The sequence below is a fragment of the Hippocampus guttulatus genome, chromosome 18 (genome assembly GCF_054856545.1).
Source record: "Hippocampus guttulatus isolate MCC_2025c chromosome 18, RoL_Hgut_1.0, whole genome shotgun sequence".
Lineage (NCBI taxonomy): Eukaryota > Metazoa > Chordata > Actinopteri > Syngnathiformes > Syngnathidae > Hippocampus > Hippocampus guttulatus.
Window position 1 is genome coordinate 5779806 of NC_141278.1, and position 22669 is coordinate 5802474.

Consider the following 22669-nt stretch of genomic DNA (forward strand, 5'->3'; position numbering starts at 1 on the left):
TGTGGGTCTGGGGTCAGAGGTCATCAGGCGATTGTTTTAACCTCTGAGGTTAAGTCAGAGCGAGTAACACGTTGGACAGAATAATAACATGATAAGCTGTCCACTGTCGTGACCGCTGTCCCTCAAAGGGTTAAAGCCATAATATATGTATAGATTTTTTTTTCATCTTTACTTGACCTGTATGTTAAAAAACACACAAGGATTTTTTTTGGGGTCGCTGGAGCCACTCTAGCAAACAAGCCACTATCAGAAAAATATACTGTTAGGACATCATAACATGAGTACAGAGAGTCACGAAGAAATGTCAACCGACCACAAATCCGCAAATGATGCAAAGAGTGGTCAGGCAATTTTCTCTGCTGACATGTGTTGCATTACTCGAAAGCGATTTACTGTACGTTCTGCCAACTTAGATCTTCCATACTGCTCACACATTGGTAATTGCCGTTCTTCCTTCTCATTTTGCGCTTGCATGATCCTTTCTACAGAGAGACAGTTCAAACACGTACGGTGACGTTGTACGAAATGTCATTTGCATTCACATGTTGTGGTTGAACTGCTGGTTTTATTCGGGAGTGTGTTACATGTTGCACGCGCTAACCTAGATTCAAATAAATTATTAAATCTACTCCAACATGGACAATTGATCCAAAAAGTTACTCGAGTACCTGTAACCAAGTAAACGTTGCTTGGCAAACCAACCACAAATCATCGTGAGTCAAATTTGACAGGAAAAAGGCTGAATCACATTGGCCAACAAAACAGCAGCCGCTCTTTGATATACTGTTGCTGGAATTCGAGGAATATAGATGGAATGTCCCAACTTCCTGAAGAACTACTTCCTGTATCTGTAATTGATTTACCGTTTGCCCAAGAAAGTACCATTACTATTTTTTTATTGAGAAAACAATCCTGGACAACCATTTTCCCCCTCTGGGACTAATCAAGATAACTGTACTTATTGTTAATCTTTAAACATAATGTGTTGAGGGACAGTATTTGCGCGGAACTTGGTTGAATAAATGAAAAGGAATTTCCTCCAAACCTTCATGTATGGGATGAGGAAAGGTCTCATTTATTTTGTTGACAGTGTCAAATTCCGGAGTAGTGTTTGTTGGACGGGCTGCCACCTGCATGGAGACCAGTCTAAATGGAGGCCTGTGTTTACAAGTTGACAGTTTCAGTCATTGTCATGTTGAAGCAACACCAAGCTCATTAAGGTGACCTTTGAAATGCACACCATTAAGTATAATCTTCAAATGTAATCCTTTCGCTCGGATTGAATCTTTGGTCATTTGGATTAAGTCAGTGACACCAGAGCAGAATTTTTAAAATATGTAATTTGAATGCCTCGGCGACTATAAATCATGCAGCGATGTCATTTCAGATTTGGATTTGATAAAGTCGTTCATGACCGTTAATAGTGCTATTTAAAAGTGAGCATAATCATATTTCTGAAGGCAGAATTTAAAATACAGTACAGCTTTTGTATTGGATGTCATTTGAATGAGCTGGCATACAAGTGCATACTGTTCACGCAGGATAGAATAGTCAGATGCTCGATGGGAAAAATTTGATGCAGTTGAATCAATCATTCTCCCTTACATGATTTAGGATTATTATTATTATTTGGGCAAATTTACGTCACAGCTCAACAGTTTGGCAGTTCGAACCCGGGGTACGGACTCCCTGCATGGATTTTCATGTCATCCTTGTGCTTGTGTAAATTTTCTGCAGCTGCTCTGGTTTCCTCTAACCATGCCCCAAAAATGTGTTAGGTTAATTAAAGACTCTAAATTTTCCTTTGGTGTGAATGTGAGTGAGGATGGTTGTCTCTATGTGCCCTGCAATTGGCTGGCAACCAGTTCAGGGTGTCCCCCACCTACTGCCCGAAGACGGCTGGGATAGGCTCGAGCACCTCCCTTGTGAGGATAAGCAGATCGGAAAATTGATGGATGGAATTATTATTATTATTATTATATGACAGATTTTTATTTTACTATCATAATAATAATAATAAAATACTATATGACATCTTATTACTATTACTTTATATTAATAATAATTATATAATCTGACATATTATTACGATTACTTTACTCATACTATTAATTTTGTCATTATTATTATTCTTACGATTATGTAAACCTGATGTGCACTAAATCAGTCTAAACAACATTTCTAGAAAAGTTTACTTGTATCACTGATTAAAATATTTTGCAAAAAAAAAAAATGAAATGTTCGGTGTTATTAGCAGTAGTCGGAGTGGTCGTCAAGTATATCGTCAAGTGTGTCTGATTGTCGTGCGGTTTGATGGCGATCATAATCCATTAAGTCATGCCATGGCGACATCTGGGTTAGCGGTTTGTTATGCTAGCTCGGAGGGCGCTCACATGACGTTACCCAGAATTCCCTGGGCGAGCTGTCGCACAACGACTCCCCGTTGAGGAGGAACAAACAGGGATGCCTGTCGCCGTCGGTAAGTCAAACCAAACATCAGTTCATTTCTCCAACCAAAGCCGGTTCGGAAATGGAACGTCTTGATACAGACGTGATGGGGTTGCTTCCTTACTATGTTGTACATGTCTTCGTTATGAAACAACTTGTTGATCCGGGCAGCCGGCAAAGTTTTCGCTCCACGCAACAGGCTTCCTCGTCTGGTGGTGAAAGTGTTGGTTAACAAGCTTTGGTGCATTATGAGTGTGTTTTCGAGACAAAGTAATCGAGAAAAAAAAAAGTCGACCCGGGAATGCTCATGTGGTTGACGCGTGAAAAAACAGGTGAGAACAGAAAGTGATACCGGACTCTGACGATGAGTTTGAGGTCAAAGGACGTTTTGCTGGAAAGATCCGAGAGATACAACAAGAATTAGACAAGCGAAATTAAACTGAGGTGGTGGTTGTTGTTGTTGTTGTGTGCGTGTTTTTTTTTTTCCAAAGTTGCTTCTCTTTTGACACAGTGGATTGGTTAAACTGGATCACAATAATTTTTGAGCAAAGTGTATTTGGAACATTTGGTCATAGGTTCACAGGAAACGTGTTATCCTCAAGTTCTGTTTGTTTCTCCTTTCAGTGTGCATACTTTCATCAATAAATTGATGAGTCAAGAAAATTACACTGGCCAACAGCAAATTTTAATCAGAGATGACTTAATGTAACTGTACTTTTGATGTTGATTTGAAGGCTGCCCTTTGTTCTTGCATATTAGGCTTTCAAGATATGTTCGTTTTTATGTTTGACCTATAAAAGCATGTGGAATGCAATTACTAAAGATGTGACATCTTGTATAACCCGATGTTCGAGAGAAAAAAACGGGGGCAGATTCAGATTCGTAAAAATCATTTCGTTACATCGCTGGGGGGAAAAAATGCAGTAAAAATTGTTGACCTGTGTTATCGATGAACCCATCAAACCAAGTGTTATGTCATCAAGTGCTCTTGTAAACGTTTAATGGTCTTCTCCAGACTAGTGAGTACACTACCTTCAAAAACTATATTTTATTTTTCATCCAGTTCCTTTTGACGGACTACAGTGAGGGTTTTTTTTTTGTTTTTTTGTTTTTGTTTTTACATGACACACTTACTATTATAAATGAAGTATATGAATCAAATACCTACAATTCAAGGTTCACATTATTTTTCTGACTAATGTTCCAAAATCCAAAACATATGAAGTGTTTGTTTTGCTAGCATCATTCGCACATGAAATTTGTTTCCAAAAATCTAAAACAAAGTGTGATGCTAGTTCCCCTTGTGTCAGCAAATAATGGCCTCGTTCCAAAGTGCCTCCCTCCAGCTTCACAAGATAACAACTCTGTTGTCAAAAGCCAAGAAGTGACTTGTTGCTGTCAAAAAGATCATTAAAGTCGTGCGTTTTCACCCAAAGGTTAACAGCCCGTCTTTTTTTTCCAAGACACACAGTGATCACGTGACGTTACCTCAAGCTCGGAAGACGCCTATAAACGAGGCTAAAGTTTTATCAGCTTCTCTTGTCTCTCTTTGATCCGCAGCCTCCGGCATGGATTTCAAGGTTGCGTTTTCAGCCTTGGAGGCCGCGTGTAAAGAAAATATTTCCGCTTTTTCTGACGCCGCTGCCGACCTTGCCCACGGCCCCGTGACCCAACGCTTGGTGATGTGCATGAAAAAGATCCAAGAACACGCTCGAGCCATCGAGCCTTTGATCGGCAGCTTCGTCGCCGTCTACCACCATTATGACTTTGACGCGCAAACGCCTGGAAATGGGTATCGCACCCTGATCAAGGTATGGAAATAAGTCTCATTTGATGCCATACGGGAAAGTCAATCCTATCGCCTCTTTTCCATGTGCGACTTTCAGGTGTTGCAGTCGTGTCTTTTGCACATCCTACACAAGGCTCGCTACATTGCCTCGAATCACAAGAGCGCCTTCTTCAGAGCGGACCACAACGCCTCCGAGATGGAGGCCTACTGCAGCGCCCTTTGCCAACTGCGAGCGCTGCTCTACCTCGCCAAGCGGCTGATCAACGACAACGATTTTGGGCAGCTGTACTCCCTGCAGGACCTGGACCTGAGCCACAGATACGTGCAGGAGTACAGCTCCATGCACAAAGCCTGTTTCTATGGCCGCTGTCTGGGCTTTCAGGTCTGCCGGCGACTAATTCACAGTTCTGCCAGGATGTTTACCAATCTTCAGACTTACGGAATTGATTTGAAGAAATGTTTCGCTCGCACGTTTTTGAAGCAAAACTCTTGCATTGTTTCCCTTGGACAGTTCTCGCCGAGTCTTCGTCCGTTCCTCCAGACGATTGTCATTAGCATGATCTCATATGGTGAAACGTATAGTAAACAGCAGTCCGGGCTGGGTGAGTCTTGGTCCTGACCTGCGATACGTTTCTGTACAACGGTCCGTCTTCGATGCGCTCATGTCATTCCTGATTTGTCTTCTTTTGTCAGGTTTAGCCGCCCTGTCTCTGCTCACATCAGGGAAGTACGTCATTGATCCAGAGTTGCGCGGCGCCGAATTCGAACGCATTACTCAGAACCTGGATATGCAGTTTTGGAAGTCCTTCTGGAACATCACAGAGTCCGAGCTTTTAACAGTAGGCAGGGTCACATGTTTTCATCCTTATTGTTCCGAGTATTGTTTTTGTTTTATTTTATTTATTTTTTTAACCTGACGTCCAAGTGAGAGTTTCAATGTATTTCCTGTTTTGCTCCGGTTCTCTCCTCAGGGCTTGTGTAGAATCACCTCCTACCCCGTCCAGTTGAACCTCACACTCACGATACCTCCGGTTCCGTTACGCCTCCCACTGGCATCGGACCCAAATCTGTCGACTACCGTGTCACCTCCGCTGGCCCACTGGGGCCCTGGCCCAGTCCACATGCGCCTCATCTCCCACGAGATTCGACAAGGGCAGGTGAAAAATGGCGTGGATAAAAAAAAAAAAAAAAACACTGTCACTGTGGGACTCTTCTCGTTTGTTGATGGATTCAACACGCTGAAAGCGAGCGCAGCTCTTGCGTCTTTTATTATTTTGCAGGACAGCGAGGAGCTCTTGTCTTTTTCTCGCGGCGATCCGCCCTCTGTCTCTGCTTCCAATCTCCCCTGGGTGCAGAAGCAACCCCTCTCCCCGTGGTTGCTGATTCACTTCCACGGAGGAGGCTTTGTGGCGCAGACATCCAGATCCCACGAGGTACAGCGCCTCGCCATTTCATTTCGATTCCCCCCCGACGTATGACCTACCGCTTCAATTGTCCGTCTCAAACCTTCTTGTGTCTTCTTTTGTGTCAGAATTATCTGCGAAGCTGGTCGAAGCGATTGAATGTCCCTGTTCTTTCTGTTGACTACTCTCTATCACCCGAAGCACCCTTTCCTCGGGCTCTTGAGGAATGTTTTTACGCTTACTGCTGGGCCTTGAAAAACTGCCATCTGCTTGGTTAGTAAATGACGCCCGTCATCCCTGGAAACGATAGTCTTGAGAAGTACTCTTTCATTCATTATTCGTTTTGGATTCTTGCCCAACTCATGATGAAACTATAATTAAAACTCACACGGTACTTAGTACAGTGCCAGTGGTCTCCATCTTGGTGCCTCTCTCTCTTTCTCTCTCGTCTATGTTCATTTATCGAAATAAACTCCCGACGTTTGTGTTCCAGGTTCGACGGCCGAGCTCGTCTGTCTGGCAGGAGACAGCGCCGGCGGCAACCTCTGCATCACCGTGTCCATGAAGGCCATGACGTGTGGCATCCGAGTCCCCGACGGCATCATGGCGGCCTACCCCGCCACCTTGCTCACCACGGACGCCTCGCCTTCCCGCTTGCTCACGCTCATTGACCCGCTGTTACCCTTTGGTGCTCTTGCAAAGTGCCTCAACGCCTATGCCGGTAGGTCTGAGCGGCATTAGACGCGTGTTCTTTCACACGTCATTTAACCTGAGAGGACTTAATGATGATGCCTGAAAACAAAATGGACAATATATTTGTGTGCAAACTGGGTAAATGGACATGAGGTGTACCATGGTAGGATGAGGGGAATTATATAATCTTTCCTTTCAGTTTTGTAAAATATGTACCATGATTTATGATTTGTTGCTTTTTTTTTTTTTTTTTTTTTTTTAAATCGCATCCTACCACTCCTCTACCCCGTAGGTGTGGACTCTCAGACCGCACTGCCTGCCGTGGGAGGCAACAGTCTCAGGGCTCTGGGGAGAGACACAACCGCACTGCTCAGTGATCTCACCCAGGGAGCCTCCAACTGGATCCAGTCCTTTCTCCAGCCTATGTGGCCCACAAGCGGAGCCTACTCACGAGCATCAAGACACAGAGAATCCACAAGCAGAGACACACACGGGAATTTAAACCGTACATCGCCTCTTCACTCCCAATGTTACCTGGATTACCCAGAGGGCTTTGAGCCCCTGCGCTCCGAATGCCATGCGGTCGTTCAGCCGACATCCTGCCCGATCATCAGGAATCCTTTTGTGTCGCCGCTGCTTGCGCCCGACAGCCTTCTACGAGGTCTGCCGCCTGTTCACTTAGTGGTGAGAGACACAACCTGCGCATTCCCTTTTCGTGAACAATAGCACATCCGTTATTTTCGAGAGCATTGTGCCTGTCGTCTGACAAGTTTGAAAGCAGCCAGCTCGCTCGGCATCGCCATTCCATTCATGTGGTACTTTGAAGGGATGTGACGTCGCCATATATCATTTATCAACGGTCTTTTTCTTCTTTTTCACGTTTGTCATTTTGATCTTGATATCATCGTTAGCGACTTGAATTGATTTCAAATCAAAATATTACGTTTGCAAGGGGGTAAGGAAAGGAGGCATAGAGAAACCCCTTTCAAATAGTATTTTCAGTTGGCGGCATTGCGAGGAGGGTCCAGAAGTTATTTAAAAAATGTTTTGCTTCCCCTTATTTACTTCGCTTACCTCAGCATGTTGACTTGATTTTGTTTCCTGACCTGGGCGTGTTTCCACACAGGCCTGTGCTCTGGATGCTTTACTGGATGACTCTGTGATGTTCGCCAAGAAGCTGCGGGACATGGGCCAGCCTGTAAGCTTGACAGTGGTAGAGGACCTTCCGCACGGCTTCCTCAGCCTGTCGCAGCTCTCGAAAGAGACAGAACTGGCCGCAGAAATCTGCCTGGAGATAATAAGCAAGATTTTTCAGCAAGGAAACTAGAAGATAATAATTACTCTATACATTACTGGGATTCACTTATTTTTAGGATTCTTTTCAGAAGTAAGAAATGAAAAGAATCCATTTATAAATTCTTTTTTTAAGAGTGAAATTTAAATTCATGTCCAAAAGTTTCTTCTGTCAGTCACTGAGCAGTTTCATAGCAGTTTTTTTCTCGTTAGTTTTATCATCAACAATGGCACCACAATTTGTTGTGTTTCCCCAATGTTTGTGTTTGACAGAATTGCAGGTTCTGTTTGGTGACGTGTAAATGTTGCAGTTGACTGATTTTTAGTGCCTTTTTAAGATATGTACTGTATGTACAGTACTTTGATAGGACACTCACTTTTCAAACATTCGTGGATTAATGGTTTACTTAAACACAAAATAGTTTACAGAGTCATTATTTCAATATGTAATATGTGAACAATATTGTGGCAATCACAATGAATGTAATGTGATGTACTGTAAATATTTCTTCATATTTATTACAGTGTAATATTTAAAGCCTTATTAAATCAAAAAATGCGAAATTCTCTGCTCTCTGTTCTCATTTGGCAATCTTGTGAAAGAAAGTCACTAATATTTTATTTTCCCGTGATGCTTACAGTATTCTGCTTTGACAGCAGGTGTCAGTAGCGTCGTAATGTCTCAAACCATAAACAGAAGCAAGAGCAAAGACGACGAGGAAGAGAAGGCGAAGAAGAAGAAGAAGAAGAAGGCGACCATGTTGATTTAAAAAAAGAAAAAGTAGGCGGGATTTATTTGAGGTACACCAGTCACTGAAAGTGCCGCTTTAAATCATTTATTTGGAGCAACGGGAAATATTGTGTTTGTTTTAAACATAACAGTGAACCCGGGTAAGTGTTGTCCTGTTTATGAGCCGCTTCCTTTATCAGTTCTTTATAGCTGGTTAGCTCGGAGCTAACTTTAGCGCCGTGTGCGAAATTAGGTGACTGCCGAGAAATGTCATTGCGTTGGTTAAAAACAATTTAGCAGCGTAATACCTGCCACGAAAACGACAACGAAAATTTTGAATATTTATTTGTTCACGCTCTCCATAAAGTCTGCTTCCCAAATCTAAAATCAATTGCAGTACAGTACTGTATTTGTTTCAAGCTAACATACGCACTGGGAAGCTTTGGAACCAAATTCGTCTTAAGAACAGTAGCCACATTAAATTGGTTAACATCAATGCAGCATTTACCGACAAATAGTTTAGCGAACACAAACATAACTTTAATGGCACTTTTAAAAAGTCTGAGCTTAAACTAAATTGGAAACGCATTTATTTTCCTGGGTGAATTAGTGTGTTTTGCATATTCCAAAACCTTCTGTTTGGACATCTTTCAGGTGACACATTTTGAGTTGTTGGCAGCATATACCGACAAATAGTTTAGCGAACACAAACATAACTTTAATGGCACTTTTAAAAAAGTCCGCGCTTGAACTAAGTTGGAAACGCATTTTTTTCTGGGCTAATTAGTGTGTTTTGCATATTCCAAAACCTTCTATTTGGACATCTTTCAGGTGACGCATTTTGAGTTGTTGCCCGCATAAACCGACAAATAGTTTAGCGAACACAAGCATAACTTTAATGGCACTTTTAAAAAAAGTCCGCGCTTAAACTAAATTGGAAACGAATTTTTTTTCTGGGCGAATTAGTGTGTTTTGCATATTCCAAAACCTTCTGTTTGGACATCTTTCAGGTGACGCATTTTGAGTTATTGGCTGGCTTTGATTGGGAAGCCCCTTGATCATGGTCACACTCCCACGAGTGACACTTTGACCTCCGGACGTGTGGTGTCCACGCAGAAACCAGCTGGTGCAGGACGCAAGCACGCACGTGGATTAGAAGGGGGCGATTATTATTTTTTTGTTTAATATTTGTTCACATATAATTTTTCTATATTGTGAGCAAGTATATTAATGGAAATATGTCTTCATTTTGAAGAGTTTCTTTTGTACAAAGTGTTTTTGTGTGTGTGTGTTTCTTACACTTCGGTCACTCTTGTTAAAGGGGACCAAATTGCACGTACGTGTGCACATGTAAATATGATTGGTTGATTGCTTATTAAGCTGTCAACTTAAGAAAACGTTGTTAACACTTTATTCATCTTTTGTTTTTACATTTTGAAGATAACTTTAGTCAGAAAAACCTAAGAGGCAAAAACATAGCCTCGAAGGAACATCTGACTAAATAAAGCAAAGAAAATAAAAATAAACAAAAATGGCTACCGCAACAACAAAAAGTGTTGACCCACCTGCCTTGGGACTGAACAAGCAGAACGGGCAGCTCAGAGGACAGACCAAACCAGCTTCAGTCCAGCCAGGATCGTCAACTCAAGCAAATGTGTTGGGTGCCATCCAGAAAGCAGGTACTGCCTCCCAAGAAAGAGGTACCATTATGTTTGGAGACGACTGGAAAAAGAGCCTCCAGCTCCCTCTGAAAGACACCAGGGCCAAAACTTCAGTGAGTGAAAAATACCTTACATCTTAAACTTTCAAACTTAAAAAAGCTTGTTGTCTTCAATATTCTGTTTTCTATTTCCATAGGATGTGACAGCTACTAAGGGGAATGAATTTGAAGATTATTGTCTCAAAAGAGAACTTCTGATGGGCATTTTCGAGATGGGCTGGGAGAAGCCATCTCCTGTGCAGGTATGTTTAATTAAACGCTTTTATGATCCAGGATAGGCTTGTCTGTAATGGGCTGACCTCAGTCTTTTTTAAATTTTTTTGGTCCCAGCTGTAGATGACAGTTTGTTAATTTCAACTCCATGAACCTACGGCAGCACTCTGGTTGCAATATTACAAGATGGATAGAACTGTTTTTGTCATACTGCAATTGTCCCGAATTATATCACAGTTCATAACTTGGGCACTGTGAAATTGTGAGTTCATAATATCACATTTTGCAGGAAGAGAGTATTCCCATTGCGCTGTCTGGAAGGGATATTTTGGCTCGGGCCAAGAATGGAACAGGAAAAAGTGGAGCCTATCTCATCCCATTGCTGGAAAGGATAGACCTTAAAAAGGACTACATACAAGGTGAGATCAAAACAGTTCTCGGGCTTGCCTTGTTTTTGTTTTTACAAAATTGACAAATCTCTCCCCCCAACTTTCCAAATTTTTACCCCGTAGCAATGGTGGTGGTGCCAACTCGAGAGTTGGCGCTGCAGGTGAGCCAGATCTGCATTCAAATCAGCAAACACCTCAGAGGAGTCAAAGTCATGGCCACCACCGGGGGAACCAACCTACGAGATGACATCATGCGCCTGGATGACATCGGTGAGCAGTCTTTTTTTATTTTGTTTTTTTGAATCCCCACTGTTTGGATGCACCAGGTTTCTTTTTTTGTTGTGTACGAACTCAACCCATTTGTCTTTCCTTTTCCATATTAGTGCATGTCATCGTTGCCACGCCTGGCAGGCTTCTGGATTTGATCCAGAAAGGAGTGGCAAGAGTGGATAGAGTGCAGATGTTGGTGATGGATGAAGTAAGCACACCGTGTTGAACAAAACACAAGTTCGCCTCCTCCAGCCGCCTCCCCATTTCCATGCGCCCCTCAAAATCTGTTTGTGCTTTCAATGGTTTTCCCTCCTCTCAGGCTGACAAGCTGCTGTCTCAGGATTTTGTGGTGCTCATTGAAGATATCATTAGCTTCCTGGCCAGGAACAGGCAGATCCTGCTGTACTCTGCAACCTTCCCCATCAGTGTGCAAAAATTCATGGTGAGTCGTCTTCGGTTGCGCCACGACTCAGCCAGCCCGATGGCTCGCGGCCAGTTGGCACTTGCTGCTTCACTGTGCAAACCACGCTGTTCATTCTCTGTGCTCAGTCTTGTTTGGCGCTGTATGCTCTCTTAAAGCTGTGCTGCACTCACTTACAGGCTTAATAGTTTGGACGCTTCATCTACTGCAGTGTCATTTACCAAAGTGTATTTTTTTTCCCCCGCGCCACCATTTTTCTGGATGTCTTATCGGCTTTAATTACACAAAACAAATACATTTGGCAAATAAATCCAAGTCACTGTGCATTTTTACCCATCAGTCGCCATTGTTCAATTCCCCCTTTTGTGTGCTTGCTGTAGACCAACTACCTGCAGAAACCGTATGAGATCAACCTGATGGATGAGCTGACTCTGAAGGGGATTACTCAGTATTACGCCTTCGTCACAGAGAGACAGAAAGTCCATTGTCTCAACACACTCTTCTCCAGGGTGAGTAATGCTCAAATGCAAAGTTTTGAACCTCGTGTGTGTTCCTCATGGGCACCTTTTGTGTCAGTGCTCAATTGAATAACTTTGTCATATTGACAGGGTTAAACGAAAGTAGGTACTTTTGGCCTCAGGTGTATACAGTGATCCCTCACTTATCGCGGTTAATGGGGACCGGGACGAAAGTAGAGTTTGCGTTAGACTTTGTTAGGGTTTGTGGGTACCAGTTTAAAATATGGAAACAGAATTTATACTTTACATATTTGAGACAAAGACTATAGTGCACATTTTTACTTAAATCTTTAATTCCAAAACCTTATACTCCAATTAACATTCATCTGCATTGCCTTTATGCAGCTCTTTATGAGCTGGTCCAGTGTGGCGCGGTGCAAGCTGACGAGCTCATGATCAGACAATTAAGGAGGAGGTGAAAAGACTGCTGCTCCTCCGCACAAGAACAATCACCCCTCTTTCTCTCCTCCCCTAGCCACGCGCACACACACACACACACACACACACACACACACACACACACACACACACACGCTAAATTAGCGGCTAAGTAAACACTGATCTCGACAACGACGTGATTAGACATTGATCAAAGAGTGCTAAGGAGGTTGCTGAACGGGCTGCAAAGATGCACAGTCACCTTTCATGCCCCCATGAACCTGATATGACACGATAAGCTGTCCACTGTAGTAAGTGAAGGGATAATTAACATGGCTGTGCATCATGAGGTCAGATAAGAAAGATCAGAAAAACCTTTATTGGTCCCACAATGGAGAAATTTGCAATCTGCAGCAGCAAAATTGAAAGGGGGTCAGGGGGAGTTGAAAATAAAAAAAGGATTGCATGCACAAAATAACGTTTAAGAAAAATGAGCTGTGCACAGTACAGAATGCAATATAAAATATAAATATAGATACAAGCATATATGCTACATAAAGTGATTGCGCTTTTTACAATGGGTGAATGGGGTGAGTCCAGGTTTTCACATGCGTTTGTTCAGCAGCCTGACAGCAGTCGGTAGAAATGAGCGACGGTACCGCTCCCTCTTGCAGCGCGGGTGTAAGATAAGATAAGATGAGAAAACCTTTATTTGTCCCACATTGGGGAAATGTGCAATATACAGTCGTAGAATTGAAGGGGGGGCGGTAGAAAAGAAAAACAAAGTATTGTATGCACAAAATAAATGTTTCAGAGGGGGAAAAAAAAAAGATAAGGGTGTAACAGCACTCGTGGATCGATCCACTAGTCACTGTCATTGGTTGATGTCGCGCTGGGAACCGATCAAGCTACAGCCATGTATAAAACCTCTGAGTCATTAGGCATTTTTTTCTGAATTTAGTACTTTGGGGAGAAAAAAATGCGATAATCGAACCGCGAAATAGCGAGGGATCACTGTATTGACAACATCTTTTGGATTCTGTCCGATGCAGCTCCAGATCAACCAGTCGATCATCTTCTGCAACTCCACGCAGAGGGTGGAGCTCTTAGCGAAGAAGATCACGGAACTGGGCTACTCCTGCTTCTACATCCACGCTAAGATGATGCAGGTTGGCACAATTTAGTCTTAACATTAATTTCTGGATGCCATTGGAATTCCCCCCCACGAATACACATTACACAAGAAGCTCAAAGGAGCCAAATAAATTTGGTGTGCGTTATCTTTGCAGGAATATAGAAACCGTGTTTTCCATGACTTCAGAAACGGACTGTGCAGGAACCTGGTCTGTACCGGTAAGCTTTTAAAGTTCCCCCTCAACAATTTCTCAGTTGAGGACATTTCAATTGAAATAACTGTTAGCGCCTTGCAATAGATCTCTTCACTCGGGGTATCGACATTCAGGCTGTGAACGTGGTCATCAACTTTGACTTTCCAAGGAATGCAGAAACGTACCTCCATCGTATTGGAAGATCAGGTATTGTTATTACTACCCCGTGAAGTATAATCCTCCACTATAATATTTCCGGTGTTATGTCGGGTGGATTTAAGTTCCTTTCCTCTCACAAAAAAGTTTTTTTTTTTAATCCCCAACACAAATTGTACTGGGAAAAAAATACTCTGTCAATATCACTTTAAGGCAGTGTTTTTCACACTTTTTTGGAGCCAAGGCACACTTCTTTCATTGAAAAAAATGTGCTGAAAATGTGAAACACCCCCCCCCCCCCCCCGCTTATTTTAACAATGAACGTGTTATATTGTTACTATAACCGTTTTTAACATTGAAGAATGACGTTATAACAGCTTGAATTGGAATCAAATGAAGACAAAGAAAAAAGTACAGTCAAACCTCGGTTTTCGAATGTCTCTGTTCTCGAGCAAAAATTGAGTTTTTTTATGCCTCTTGTTACGACCGAAAATCGGTTCTCGACCCAACTGAGCACACGTGAATGCGCCACTTACACTTAAGTGACGCTTTTTAAAAAAAAAAAAGAGCGTGGTTTCGGTTTTCGAACAAATCGGTTTTCGAACAGCCTTCTGGAACGGATTATGGTCGAAAACCGGGGTATGACTGTATTTTATAATCTTTAATATTGATTGTTTCACTGTTGTCCTGCATTCATGCGGCACAGATTCGCTTGTCTCTAGTGGTCGAAACACAAGGCAATTGGCTAGCTTTTGCTGCTTCCTAGCGGTATGGGAGGGTACTACACGATTACTTTCTGGGTGATAGACTGCACAGGCATACAAATTGGATATTTTCCCGCGGCACATTGGCAGGGTTTGAAATACACTGCCTTCGGGTACCTTTTGAGACTTCCCCATTCCAAAAGTACAGATTTTCCACTGACCTTCATATGCACCTGGAAGGCCATTTTGGATCGTATGCTATAGTGCACCCGATGAAAGAAATGTTGTGTTCTCAGGGAGGTACGGTCATTACGGTTTGGCCATTAACCTGATCACATTGGAAGACCGCTTCAACCTCAAGAGCGTCGAGGACCAACTGGTGACCGACATCAAACCCATTCCTGGCATCATCGATAAGGGTCTCTACGTGACCGAGCTCCACTGCACCACCTGTGGCTGCCAAGTGGAGGAATTCTCAGAAAGATCAGGACACCAGCAGTACCACACCTAAAGCTGGTGAGAGCATGTTAACACGCAGTAGCTGAGTCTGAATTTACTTTGAGTCTCTCTTTTTTTTTTTTTTAAAGTACGTACGTAAGAAGCATCTTTGCAACCAGAGCTTTATCTTCCCTGCAGGACACAGCAGGCTTTTGCACACAGGCTTCGGGCACCCCTTCAACATCTCACTTATTTTCACAGCCGCCACAAAACAAAAAAATCCTTATTTGCATCAAACCTCATTTTGGTCCTTGTGAGCTTACCACTCGATTTTTTTTTTTCGCAAAATATGAACAATTCTGTTTCGAACCGGTCATCCTTGGAAATTGCCAGCCGAAAGGTCGATCTCTTTAACGTCAAAGCACCAGCCATTGTTGCGTACGCTGTTACCACTTAAGTGCCTTACTTCCTGCCATGCCATTGACTTGGAATTTCCAACGTCTAAGCTTTCTGTTTGCAATATTTTGGATGCTCAAGACGGAATTGAGTTATTTGCAGTTCCGTCGATCTGAGGACAAAATGAAAATTGGTGAGTGGATATGCCAACTCTGCCACAGAGTGGATGAACGCCAAGCGCTTGAGCATATTACCGGACACCGTTTTGTTGCTGGAGTACGGTAGTAAAAAGCTGCCTTCAGTTTGCTTTGTGCGGCTGCAGCAATACACATTTCTCGTTTTGTTTGCAGCAAATTCCATTTTGCTAAGGAGAGGATTTTTTTTTTTTTTGTGTGTGTGTGGGTCGGTTGGGGTTCTGGATTTGAAAGCAGAATTGTAGCATTGAAGAGGCAGCTGCGACTTCTTTGTCCTCCCCTAAGTGAGATGAAAAATATAGTTTTGCAATTTCTATTTTTTTTTTCTCAATTCTTTTCTGGTGTGAGTCACGATAAGATGTTGGCACTGGGTTGGGGTGGGTTTCCAGGACGCAATAGATCAGATTCCCGTTTTATTTATTTTTCAACAGAAAGTACTGGTTAAAGATCCTTTACATTTTTTTATTTACTATTGAGGTGATTGATTATGGATATGGATCCCTAAATTGTAAATAGTTTACAATCCCCCCCACTCCTCCAAAACAGAATACAGTACTTAGGGCAGGGGTGTCCAAACTCGGTCCTGGAGGGCCTGCCTGTTTTCCAGCTCTCCAAGCTGTAACACCCCTGATTCAAATAATCAGCCCATCAACCAGCTCTGAAGCAGCATGAACACATTCCTGATTGTTTGAATCAGGTGTGTTGCTCTTGGGAGAGCTGGAAAACAGGCAGGACAGCGGCCCTCCAGGACCGAGTTTGGACACCACTGACATAGGGTGAGGGTTAATGGGGTTTTTTTTTCCTTTCTTTTTTGCTGAAACCGATTTTCAGGATTTACACTGATGCAAAACCAAAAGAGTGAGTGAGTGAGTGATCGATCTACTGTGGAAATGTACGTGCAGCCTCAACCCAACTTGACGAAACATTGTGTTAGCACTTGCGTGGTCACAACTTTAGCTCTTGAAAAAAAAAATCACTCAGTCTGGGTTGACGGTTGTTGACATTTTTGTTGGTGATACGGTCTTAAATACGAATGAGTGGTGTTTACTGTATGTTTGCCAGGCGTGTGACCTCCCACTCTGCGACTTTCTTACTCTTAACGGCAAATGTCAACGTTCCCGCACCGTTTTCCCCGTTTTCATTCCATCATCTCCATTGTGAACCCAAATCAGAATTGATTCCTGTATTCATTCAATCCTTTTCCATGAGTCATTCTCACGGAAGGTTGTTTGATTTTTGTTGCCGTTTTATAATTGAATCGGTGGCTCCTTTCACACTGTTCATTTTTAAGAAAATGTTTCCTCATTAAGTGTGTGACGTGAACGCAGCTTGTGCCAGGTCGCAATGGACATCCTATTGAATGCCGTGATGAATGTTGACCGTTTTATTTGCTTCGGTCGTCCGATGAGACTTTTCTTTTGTGGATGCGTGCACGCATCTTGATTCCTTGGGTCAGGTGTGATGATTTTCACCAGGCACTAAAAACGGGCACTAAATTGCAATTTGGGATGACCGCTTTATGTTCACATAGATAATCAGTGGTAAATTTGATTTGATTTCCTTGACTGAAGCACTAACAAAAACCTCTGCAAAAGCTCCAAGCAATTTTGTCTAAATTCTGTGGAACATTACAGAAACTTCAGTAGTACAGTCTACTGTGGCCTAGATCGTTGGCCTTGATTTGGTGGTTGGGTATATCATATCGTTGTTGGAGTCGAATTAGTTTTTGTGTTTTTTGGACCATGGACAAATTTCCTTCGGTGTCACTCAGCAATTTCAAGTGAGTTTTACACCGTTTCAACCATGCAAGTTTACAAAGGCTAAAATTTGAATTTGTCTATTGAAAATGTTTGTATTTGAGACAGCCTTACTATTGGAATTTCTGGAAAGCTCACCCAACATATTCATTTTTTCTCCTTGACAAAATCTGTTGGCGGAACGTTGGCTAATTCAGAGACAAGTGTTTCTCGCTTCTACTGTTGTAATGTGGAACTACATGCGGGAGTTGTGAAATTCAATAAACAACTGAAATTTACAAGCTGTTGTTTACTTTGTGTTTTTATGTATCAGAGGCAAATTTGAATTTCAATATGTTCTTCTGCTTGAAAGATCAACTGGCTTTGAATACCTTAAAGCAAGGGTGTCAAACTCAGGTCCTGGAGGGCCGCTGTCCTGCATGTTTTCCAAGTCTCCCTGTTGCAACACACCTGGTTCAATGTCAGGCTTCTGCAGAGCTTGCGGATGATCTGATCATTTGTGAGCACAGTGCCTCACAAATGAAAGGTAAAAAAAAAACGCTTCAGCCACACTGATCTTCAGACTTGAGTGATTGTATCAGGGTCTCTTGCGTTGTGATGTGGCACGACGAAAGTGACAACCTCGCATTCTGAGCTGGACTTTACCCCTTTCCCGCCTCCATATAAACTCACGTCTGAATGCTGGAGCGGGACGTGCAGTATTCAGCAGCTTTTTCCGACTGTGCAGCTCAATCATAGAGGTAAGAAAAGCTCAAACGGGTTGGATAGGTTTCGGGGTGAGTCAGGTTTTAAAACAAACTCCAAATTCTGATATCCGTCTTGCTTTTGTCATCTGCAGCATCAGACATGAAGCTCCTCCTCGTCTTCGTTTTGGCTGTTTTTGCTGGTAAGGTTATGTTTTAATTTGGCACGACTACAAAAATAATCAGGACCGGCAAGTATCATCGACGTTGACTCAAGTCAAAAATAGGACAGAGAATTTTTAGTCCCTAAAAAAAGAAATATATTTCAAGCCTCTGGAGCGTAACGCGGTTATTGCACATAAAAGTTGAAGGAGAAAAAAAAACGGAATTGAATCTGTCTCCAGGTTACGATGCCAAAGTCATGAAACAAAGCGAGCCCAAGCCGCAGATTGACATGGTCAAAGATGCCTTTTGGGACTATGTCACCAAAGCGACATCCACGGCTGGAGACTCTTTGGCGCTGATGCGACAGTCGGATCTCGGAAAAGAAATCAAGTAAGAAATCCCCAAATCGTTGACAGCAGTCAGCTCAAGGCAAATCCCAACATAACCACTAGGGGGAGCCTAAGTGCAGTGAACAGTCTGATTTTGGTATAATTATTTTTTTTCTTTTGGGAGTAGAGTTGAACATCTCTCTATAGATACAACTCTAGTCGAACGTGTGTTTGGAAGAAGATGACGGTTTGATGTTTGTCCTTGCAGCACCCTGATTTCCGGAAGCACCGCCGCCATCAACAAATTCACAGATGTTCTCCGCACTCATGTGACCCAGGACTTCACGTCGCGCTTCTTCGAACAGGCCGAGCAGCTGAAGACCCGCCTGGAGAAGGATCTGTCGGCCACGAGGGCCCACCTGCAGCCGTACGCCGAGGAGGCGGTGACGCACTTCCACGAGCAGGTGGACGAGCTGAAGAAAGAGGTTTCATCTTATGTGGACAACGTGGACTCGGAAGCTCTCAAGGCCGTCCTGTTGAGGAAAAGCCAGGAGCTGAAGAGCCACCTGGACAGGAGTGCCGACAAGTTACATTCCCAGATGATTCCTTACGCTGAGGAACTGAGGCAGAAGATGGAGAATACCCTGGAGGACTTCCAGAAGAACATGATGCCCTTGGCCCAGAGATTTCACAGCCAGCTGACCCAGAAGACCCAGGAGATCCAGGAGAAGTTGGTTCCGTACGGGGACGAGCTGAGAGCCAAGCTGGACATCGACACCCAAAACCTGAAGGAGCAGCTGGCTGCTCTCTGGGAGTCCTTCACCAAGCTGACACAGTAAAAACTGACAAGAGCTGGTCTCATGAAGCGTGCAATATTCTACCTCATTTCGATCTGCATTTAAGTCTGTTTTCTGTTCACGTTTGACTGTTACCCACTGCAAAAGACAATTAAAACAAATAATAATAATGTATTTTGTTGTGCTTACTTTGTTGAAGAAACATCAAATATCCAACAGACTGTGATGAAAGTTCCAAATTCTGTTCAAGAACTTCCAGCGATAAATGAGAAACGTATTCATGGGCCATATGAAATGAGCACATACCGTATTTTCCGGACTACAAGTCGCAGTTTTTTTCATAGTTTAGTCGGGGTGCGATTTATACTCTGGAGCGATTTATGTGTGAAATAATTAACATTCTGTCATTTGACATGTTAATTTCATATTAAACCGCAAGAGGGGGCTCTAGGCCTATGTTGATGCTTTCCACATTGACAAAAAAAAAACCTAGGATGACTCTGACGTCAGCGAAGTAGAAGCGGAAGCACTGCCTCTTCTATCTCCGAAGTTGGAAGAGTTGCTTAGAAAAGTGACACCGAGGATGAAGATTTCATTGGATTTAAAGATTTGGAGTGACGCTGATGGTTTGGTAAACTTGTTAGCATGATCATTATGCTACAGTTATCTGAATAACTCTTAATATGTTACGTGAACATACCGGGCACATTCTCAGTTCATTGTTGATGCGTCATGTAACGTTAGCATATCGTACTCTTATTCAGCCTGTTGTTTTATTTTTATTTGCCTTCAAAGATGACATGTCTGTTCTTGGTGTTGGATTTTATCACATAAATTTCCCCCCAAAATGCGACTTATACTCCAGTGTGACTTATGTATGTTTTTTTTTTTGTTCTTTATTATGCATTTTATGGCTGGTGCGATTTATACCCAGGAGCGATTTATAGTCCGGAAAATACGGTAGATATATTTTCATTCCAATTCCATTTGGTACCGCAATATTATATTTTATACTGGTACCGCAATATTATATATATATATTTTTTTAATGGTCAGTTTACTTTTTCTCTGTCGCAGCTGAATATATAAAACTAACCAAGTTTAGATGGATTGTTAAATATTGAGTACAAAAAAAATTGCAAATCTCAAGTAACTCTCAAGCAGAATAATTTAAGTCATTCCCAGTCCAAAAAAAAAAAAAAATGCAGTGAAATTAAATCTTAGATAAACAATACAGCAACACCTCAGAACAGTTCAAACATGATTCTTAAATAGTAATAAAATGATGCAAACATTCCCATGTGCTCATCATTTGCGTCATACTTTTTTTCTGCACGGATCCTGACAACAAAACAATCAAGAGTTCAAGATCAGATTGTTTCAGGTTCCAAATTTTGACCCCGTGACTCCGCGCGCACGTCAGAGTGCAACGTGGCGCCAAAATAACCCGCACAGCAATAAAAGTTGACAACGCGCTTCACGATGGGAACTTCGAACGCTCGGTGCCGTCACCCTTGTGACGTTTTCCTGGATCACATCGCCGCTGGGCTAATCTGTATAAATACAGAGTGACAAGGCTCAGTCGACCTCGTCAGTCACCTGCAAGCGCTCCGGTAAGTTTTTCTACCGCCATCTGTACTTTACGTTTCTGACTCGAACGAGAGAACTACAGTCATGTATCATTTCAGCTATCTGCTCGAGTCACACCATGAGGGTCTTTGTGCTAGTTGTCACCCTCGCAGTCATCTCAGGTAAGTTTCATCTGTCCGTTAAATTCGACAGTAACGTTTCGGGCTCACATCCTTTTGTTGGCTTGTCACCAGGCTGCCAGGGAAAGAGTTTCTTCCACGGTGATCCGGCGATGACCTGGGAGGAATACTTTCAAAACTATTTCACAGTGCTGAATACAAAGGCTGACGAGATAGTGAAGGACATCAGGAGCTCCCAGATCAGCAGAGAACTGGAGTGAGTGAGTTTGTTTCCATTAGTACTATAAAAGTAAAAGTGACGCACTAAAATGCTAACAAGCTAAAAAAAATAATCACAATTCGATTATTTTACAAAATAGCTCAGCCCTATCTGTGTCTCACGCCCCCCCCCTCCCCCCACTCAGAACCCTGATCCAAGACAGCATGGCCGAGCTGAGCGCATACAGAGCGGACCTGGAGGACAAGCTGGCTCCGTCCGTTCGGGAAGCCGCCGAACGTCTGGATAAAGACCTGCGAGAGATGCTCAAGCGTCTCCGTGAGCGCGCGAGCGAGGCCAGGGAGCAGATGCAGCAGTACCGCCAGGAGCTGCAGACGGTGGTGGTACAGAACTCTGATGACGTCAGACGTACGGTCGCCACCTACACCCGCAAGATGAACAAGCGCCTCAACAAGGACGCCGCGGAGTTCAAAGGGTTAGCATTAGTATCATATCATACTGTTCACCCAGAGAGTTGAAGTAAATATACAGTACTAGTACACTCTTCATAAACTGTATATCCTGTGGATAGAAAAAGTCTACATACCCCAGTTCAAATGCCAGGTTTCTAATCTACCAAAGGAGGAAATACATTTTTTTGCGGTGTTAGCTAAAAGTAAGCAATGTTAGCTTTGTAATTGCCTCAAGCCGCCCCCACTGCCCCTGTTTGAATCACCACTTATAATAAGTATCCTTTGGTAAAATGAAAAACAAAATAGGGGCACCTTTATTCATACTACTTTTATTACCGTCAATATGACCAAGGGGATCATGTTTGTTTTGTAAAATTTGAAGATAAGAAACAAGGATTTGCATGGTAAGCTACACATGAGTTTCATTACCAGTAGGTATAAAGGCAACTCGGCGGATGACACACAATATGTTCCTGAGGCCTAGCTATTTGTTTTCCTTCTTGCAGGCAAGTTGCCTCCTATTTGGAGAAACTCCGGTTCCGCACTTCAAACAACATCGAGGACTTGATGCGGAGTCTGGGTACTTATTTTGGTCAGGTGCGAGACAACACCCAGGCGAAGATCACCACCCTGAATGATCTGCTGAAGTCCCAGGTGGAGAGCTTGAAGGACACAACGCAGACCACAGTGGAGGATATCACCACACGCTACCAAAAGACCTCGCAGGACCTGTACGACACGCTGCAGGAGAAGATGGAGGGTCTTAGCAGCTGGTTTCAGCCGGTTGTCTCCATGTTCAGCGACAATATGTGAACCACTAGTCTAAACGAGCTGTCTGTCTACCACACTACAGATGTAAAATGACGATGATGTGGTTTACCAATAAAGAAACTCACGCATACAAAAGGATTTTGAATTTTATTTCGTTACATGGTGAAATTAAACTTATAGCAAATGGTGAGTTGGTTGGTTGGCTGGTTGTTTGTTTTTCTTTGCAAAGGATAAACACCACAAACACAACACAATATTAGCACAAAATGTACTGTCAATACAAGAGAGAAATGAACAGCAACTTTACT

At 42.8% G+C, this 22669-nt stretch overlaps 4 protein-coding genes across 6 annotated transcripts; all 4 read left to right on the forward strand.

Annotated features, from left to right (window-relative positions):
• The first annotated feature begins 2422 nt into the window (after positions 1–2422).
• lipea (lipase, hormone-sensitive a) lies at positions 2423–8190 on the forward strand. 2 transcript variants are annotated; one of them, XM_086137314.1, is made up of 11 exons: positions 2423–2479; positions 4009–4259; positions 4335–4619; positions 4749–4839; positions 4931–5076; positions 5209–5394; positions 5518–5670; positions 5769–5913; positions 6134–6361; positions 6626–7017; positions 7460–8190. In XM_086137314.1, exons 1-11 carry the CDS (start codon positions 2464–2466, stop codon positions 7658–7660), a joined length of 2094 nt encoding a protein of 697 aa, XP_085993440.1. In that variant the 5' UTR covers positions 2423–2463; the 3' UTR covers positions 7661–8190. The 2 variants fall into 2 exon arrangements, with proteins under 2 accessions (XP_085993440.1, XP_085993439.1); XM_086137313.1 differs by having other exon boundaries at positions 4335–4839.
• Positions 8191–8360: 170 nt separating this feature from the next.
• LOC147190824 (putative ATP-dependent RNA helicase ddx6) lies at positions 8361–17519 on the forward strand. The gene is made up of 12 exons (XM_086136611.1): positions 8361–8517; positions 9367–10130; positions 10214–10318; positions 10579–10708; positions 10802–10948; positions 11062–11156; positions 11268–11390; positions 11750–11878; positions 13318–13434; positions 13555–13618; positions 13699–13800; positions 14750–17519. Exons 2-12 carry the CDS (start codon positions 9888–9890, stop codon positions 14962–14964), a joined length of 1470 nt encoding a protein of 489 aa, XP_085992737.1. The 5' UTR covers positions 8361–8517; positions 9367–9887; the 3' UTR covers positions 14965–17519.
• A 133-nt stretch (positions 17520–17652) lies between these two features.
• apoa4a (apolipoprotein A-IV a) lies at positions 17653–19364 on the forward strand. The gene is made up of 4 exons (XM_086136612.1): positions 17653–17978; positions 18077–18124; positions 18326–18476; positions 18684–19364. The coding sequence occupies exons 2-4, from the start codon at positions 18085–18087 to the stop codon at positions 19252–19254; spliced, it is 762 nt and encodes a 253-aa protein (XP_085992738.1). The 5' UTR covers positions 17653–17978; positions 18077–18084; the 3' UTR covers positions 19255–19364.
• A 364-nt stretch (positions 19365–19728) lies between these two features.
• apoea (apolipoprotein Ea) lies at positions 19729–22496 on the forward strand. 2 transcript variants are annotated; one of them, XM_086137623.1, is made up of 6 exons: positions 19729–19843; positions 20574–20825; positions 20901–20963; positions 21036–21177; positions 21326–21613; positions 22097–22496. In XM_086137623.1, the coding sequence occupies exons 3-6, from the start codon at positions 20921–20923 to the stop codon at positions 22401–22403; spliced, it is 780 nt and encodes a 259-aa protein (XP_085993749.1). In that variant the 5' UTR covers positions 19729–19843; positions 20574–20825; positions 20901–20920; the 3' UTR covers positions 22404–22496. The 2 variants fall into 2 exon arrangements, with proteins under 2 accessions (XP_085993749.1, XP_085993748.1); XM_086137622.1 differs by having other exon boundaries at positions 19729–20825.
• Positions 22497–22669: the final 173 nt, after the last annotated feature.

Excerpts from the sequence above, each read along its gene's own strand:
- lipea (XM_086137313.1), top strand. Across the intron at positions 4,260-4,334 it reads GGTATCGCACCCTGATCAAG|GTGTTGCAGTCGTGTCTTTT; the intron begins GTATGGAAATAA and ends TGCGACTTTCAG. Across the intron at positions 7,018-7,459 it reads TGCCGCCTGTTCACTTAGTG|GCCTGTGCTCTGGATGCTTT; the intron begins GTGAGAGACACA and ends GTTTCCACACAG.
- LOC147190824 (XM_086136611.1), top strand. The coding sequence starts at position 9,888 with ATGGCTACCGCAACAACAAAAAGTGTTGACCCACCTGCCTTGGGACTG. Across the intron at positions 11,157-11,267 it reads AGATGTTGGTGATGGATGAA|GCTGACAAGCTGCTGTCTCA; the intron begins GTAAGCACACCG and ends CCCTCCTCTCAG. Across the intron at positions 13,619-13,698 it reads CAGGAACCTGGTCTGTACCG|ATCTCTTCACTCGGGGTATC; the intron begins GTAAGCTTTTAA and ends GCCTTGCAATAG.
- apoa4a (XM_086136612.1), top strand. The coding sequence starts at position 18,085 with ATGAAGCTCCTCCTCGTCTTCGTTTTGGCTGTTTTTGCTG. Across the intron at positions 18,125-18,325 it reads CGTTTTGGCTGTTTTTGCTG|GTTACGATGCCAAAGTCATG; the intron begins GTAAGGTTATGT and ends ATCTGTCTCCAG. Across the intron at positions 18,477-18,683 it reads GATCTCGGAAAAGAAATCAA|CACCCTGATTTCCGGAAGCA; the intron begins GTAAGAAATCCC and ends TTGTCCTTGCAG.
- apoea (XM_086137622.1), top strand. The coding sequence starts at position 20,921 with ATGAGGGTCTTTGTGCTAGTTGTCACCCTCGCAGTCATCTCAG. Across the intron at positions 20,964-21,035 it reads CACCCTCGCAGTCATCTCAG|GCTGCCAGGGAAAGAGTTTC; the intron begins GTAAGTTTCATC and ends GCTTGTCACCAG. Across the intron at positions 21,178-21,325 it reads CAGATCAGCAGAGAACTGGA|AACCCTGATCCAAGACAGCA; the intron begins GTGAGTGAGTTT and ends CCCCCCACTCAG.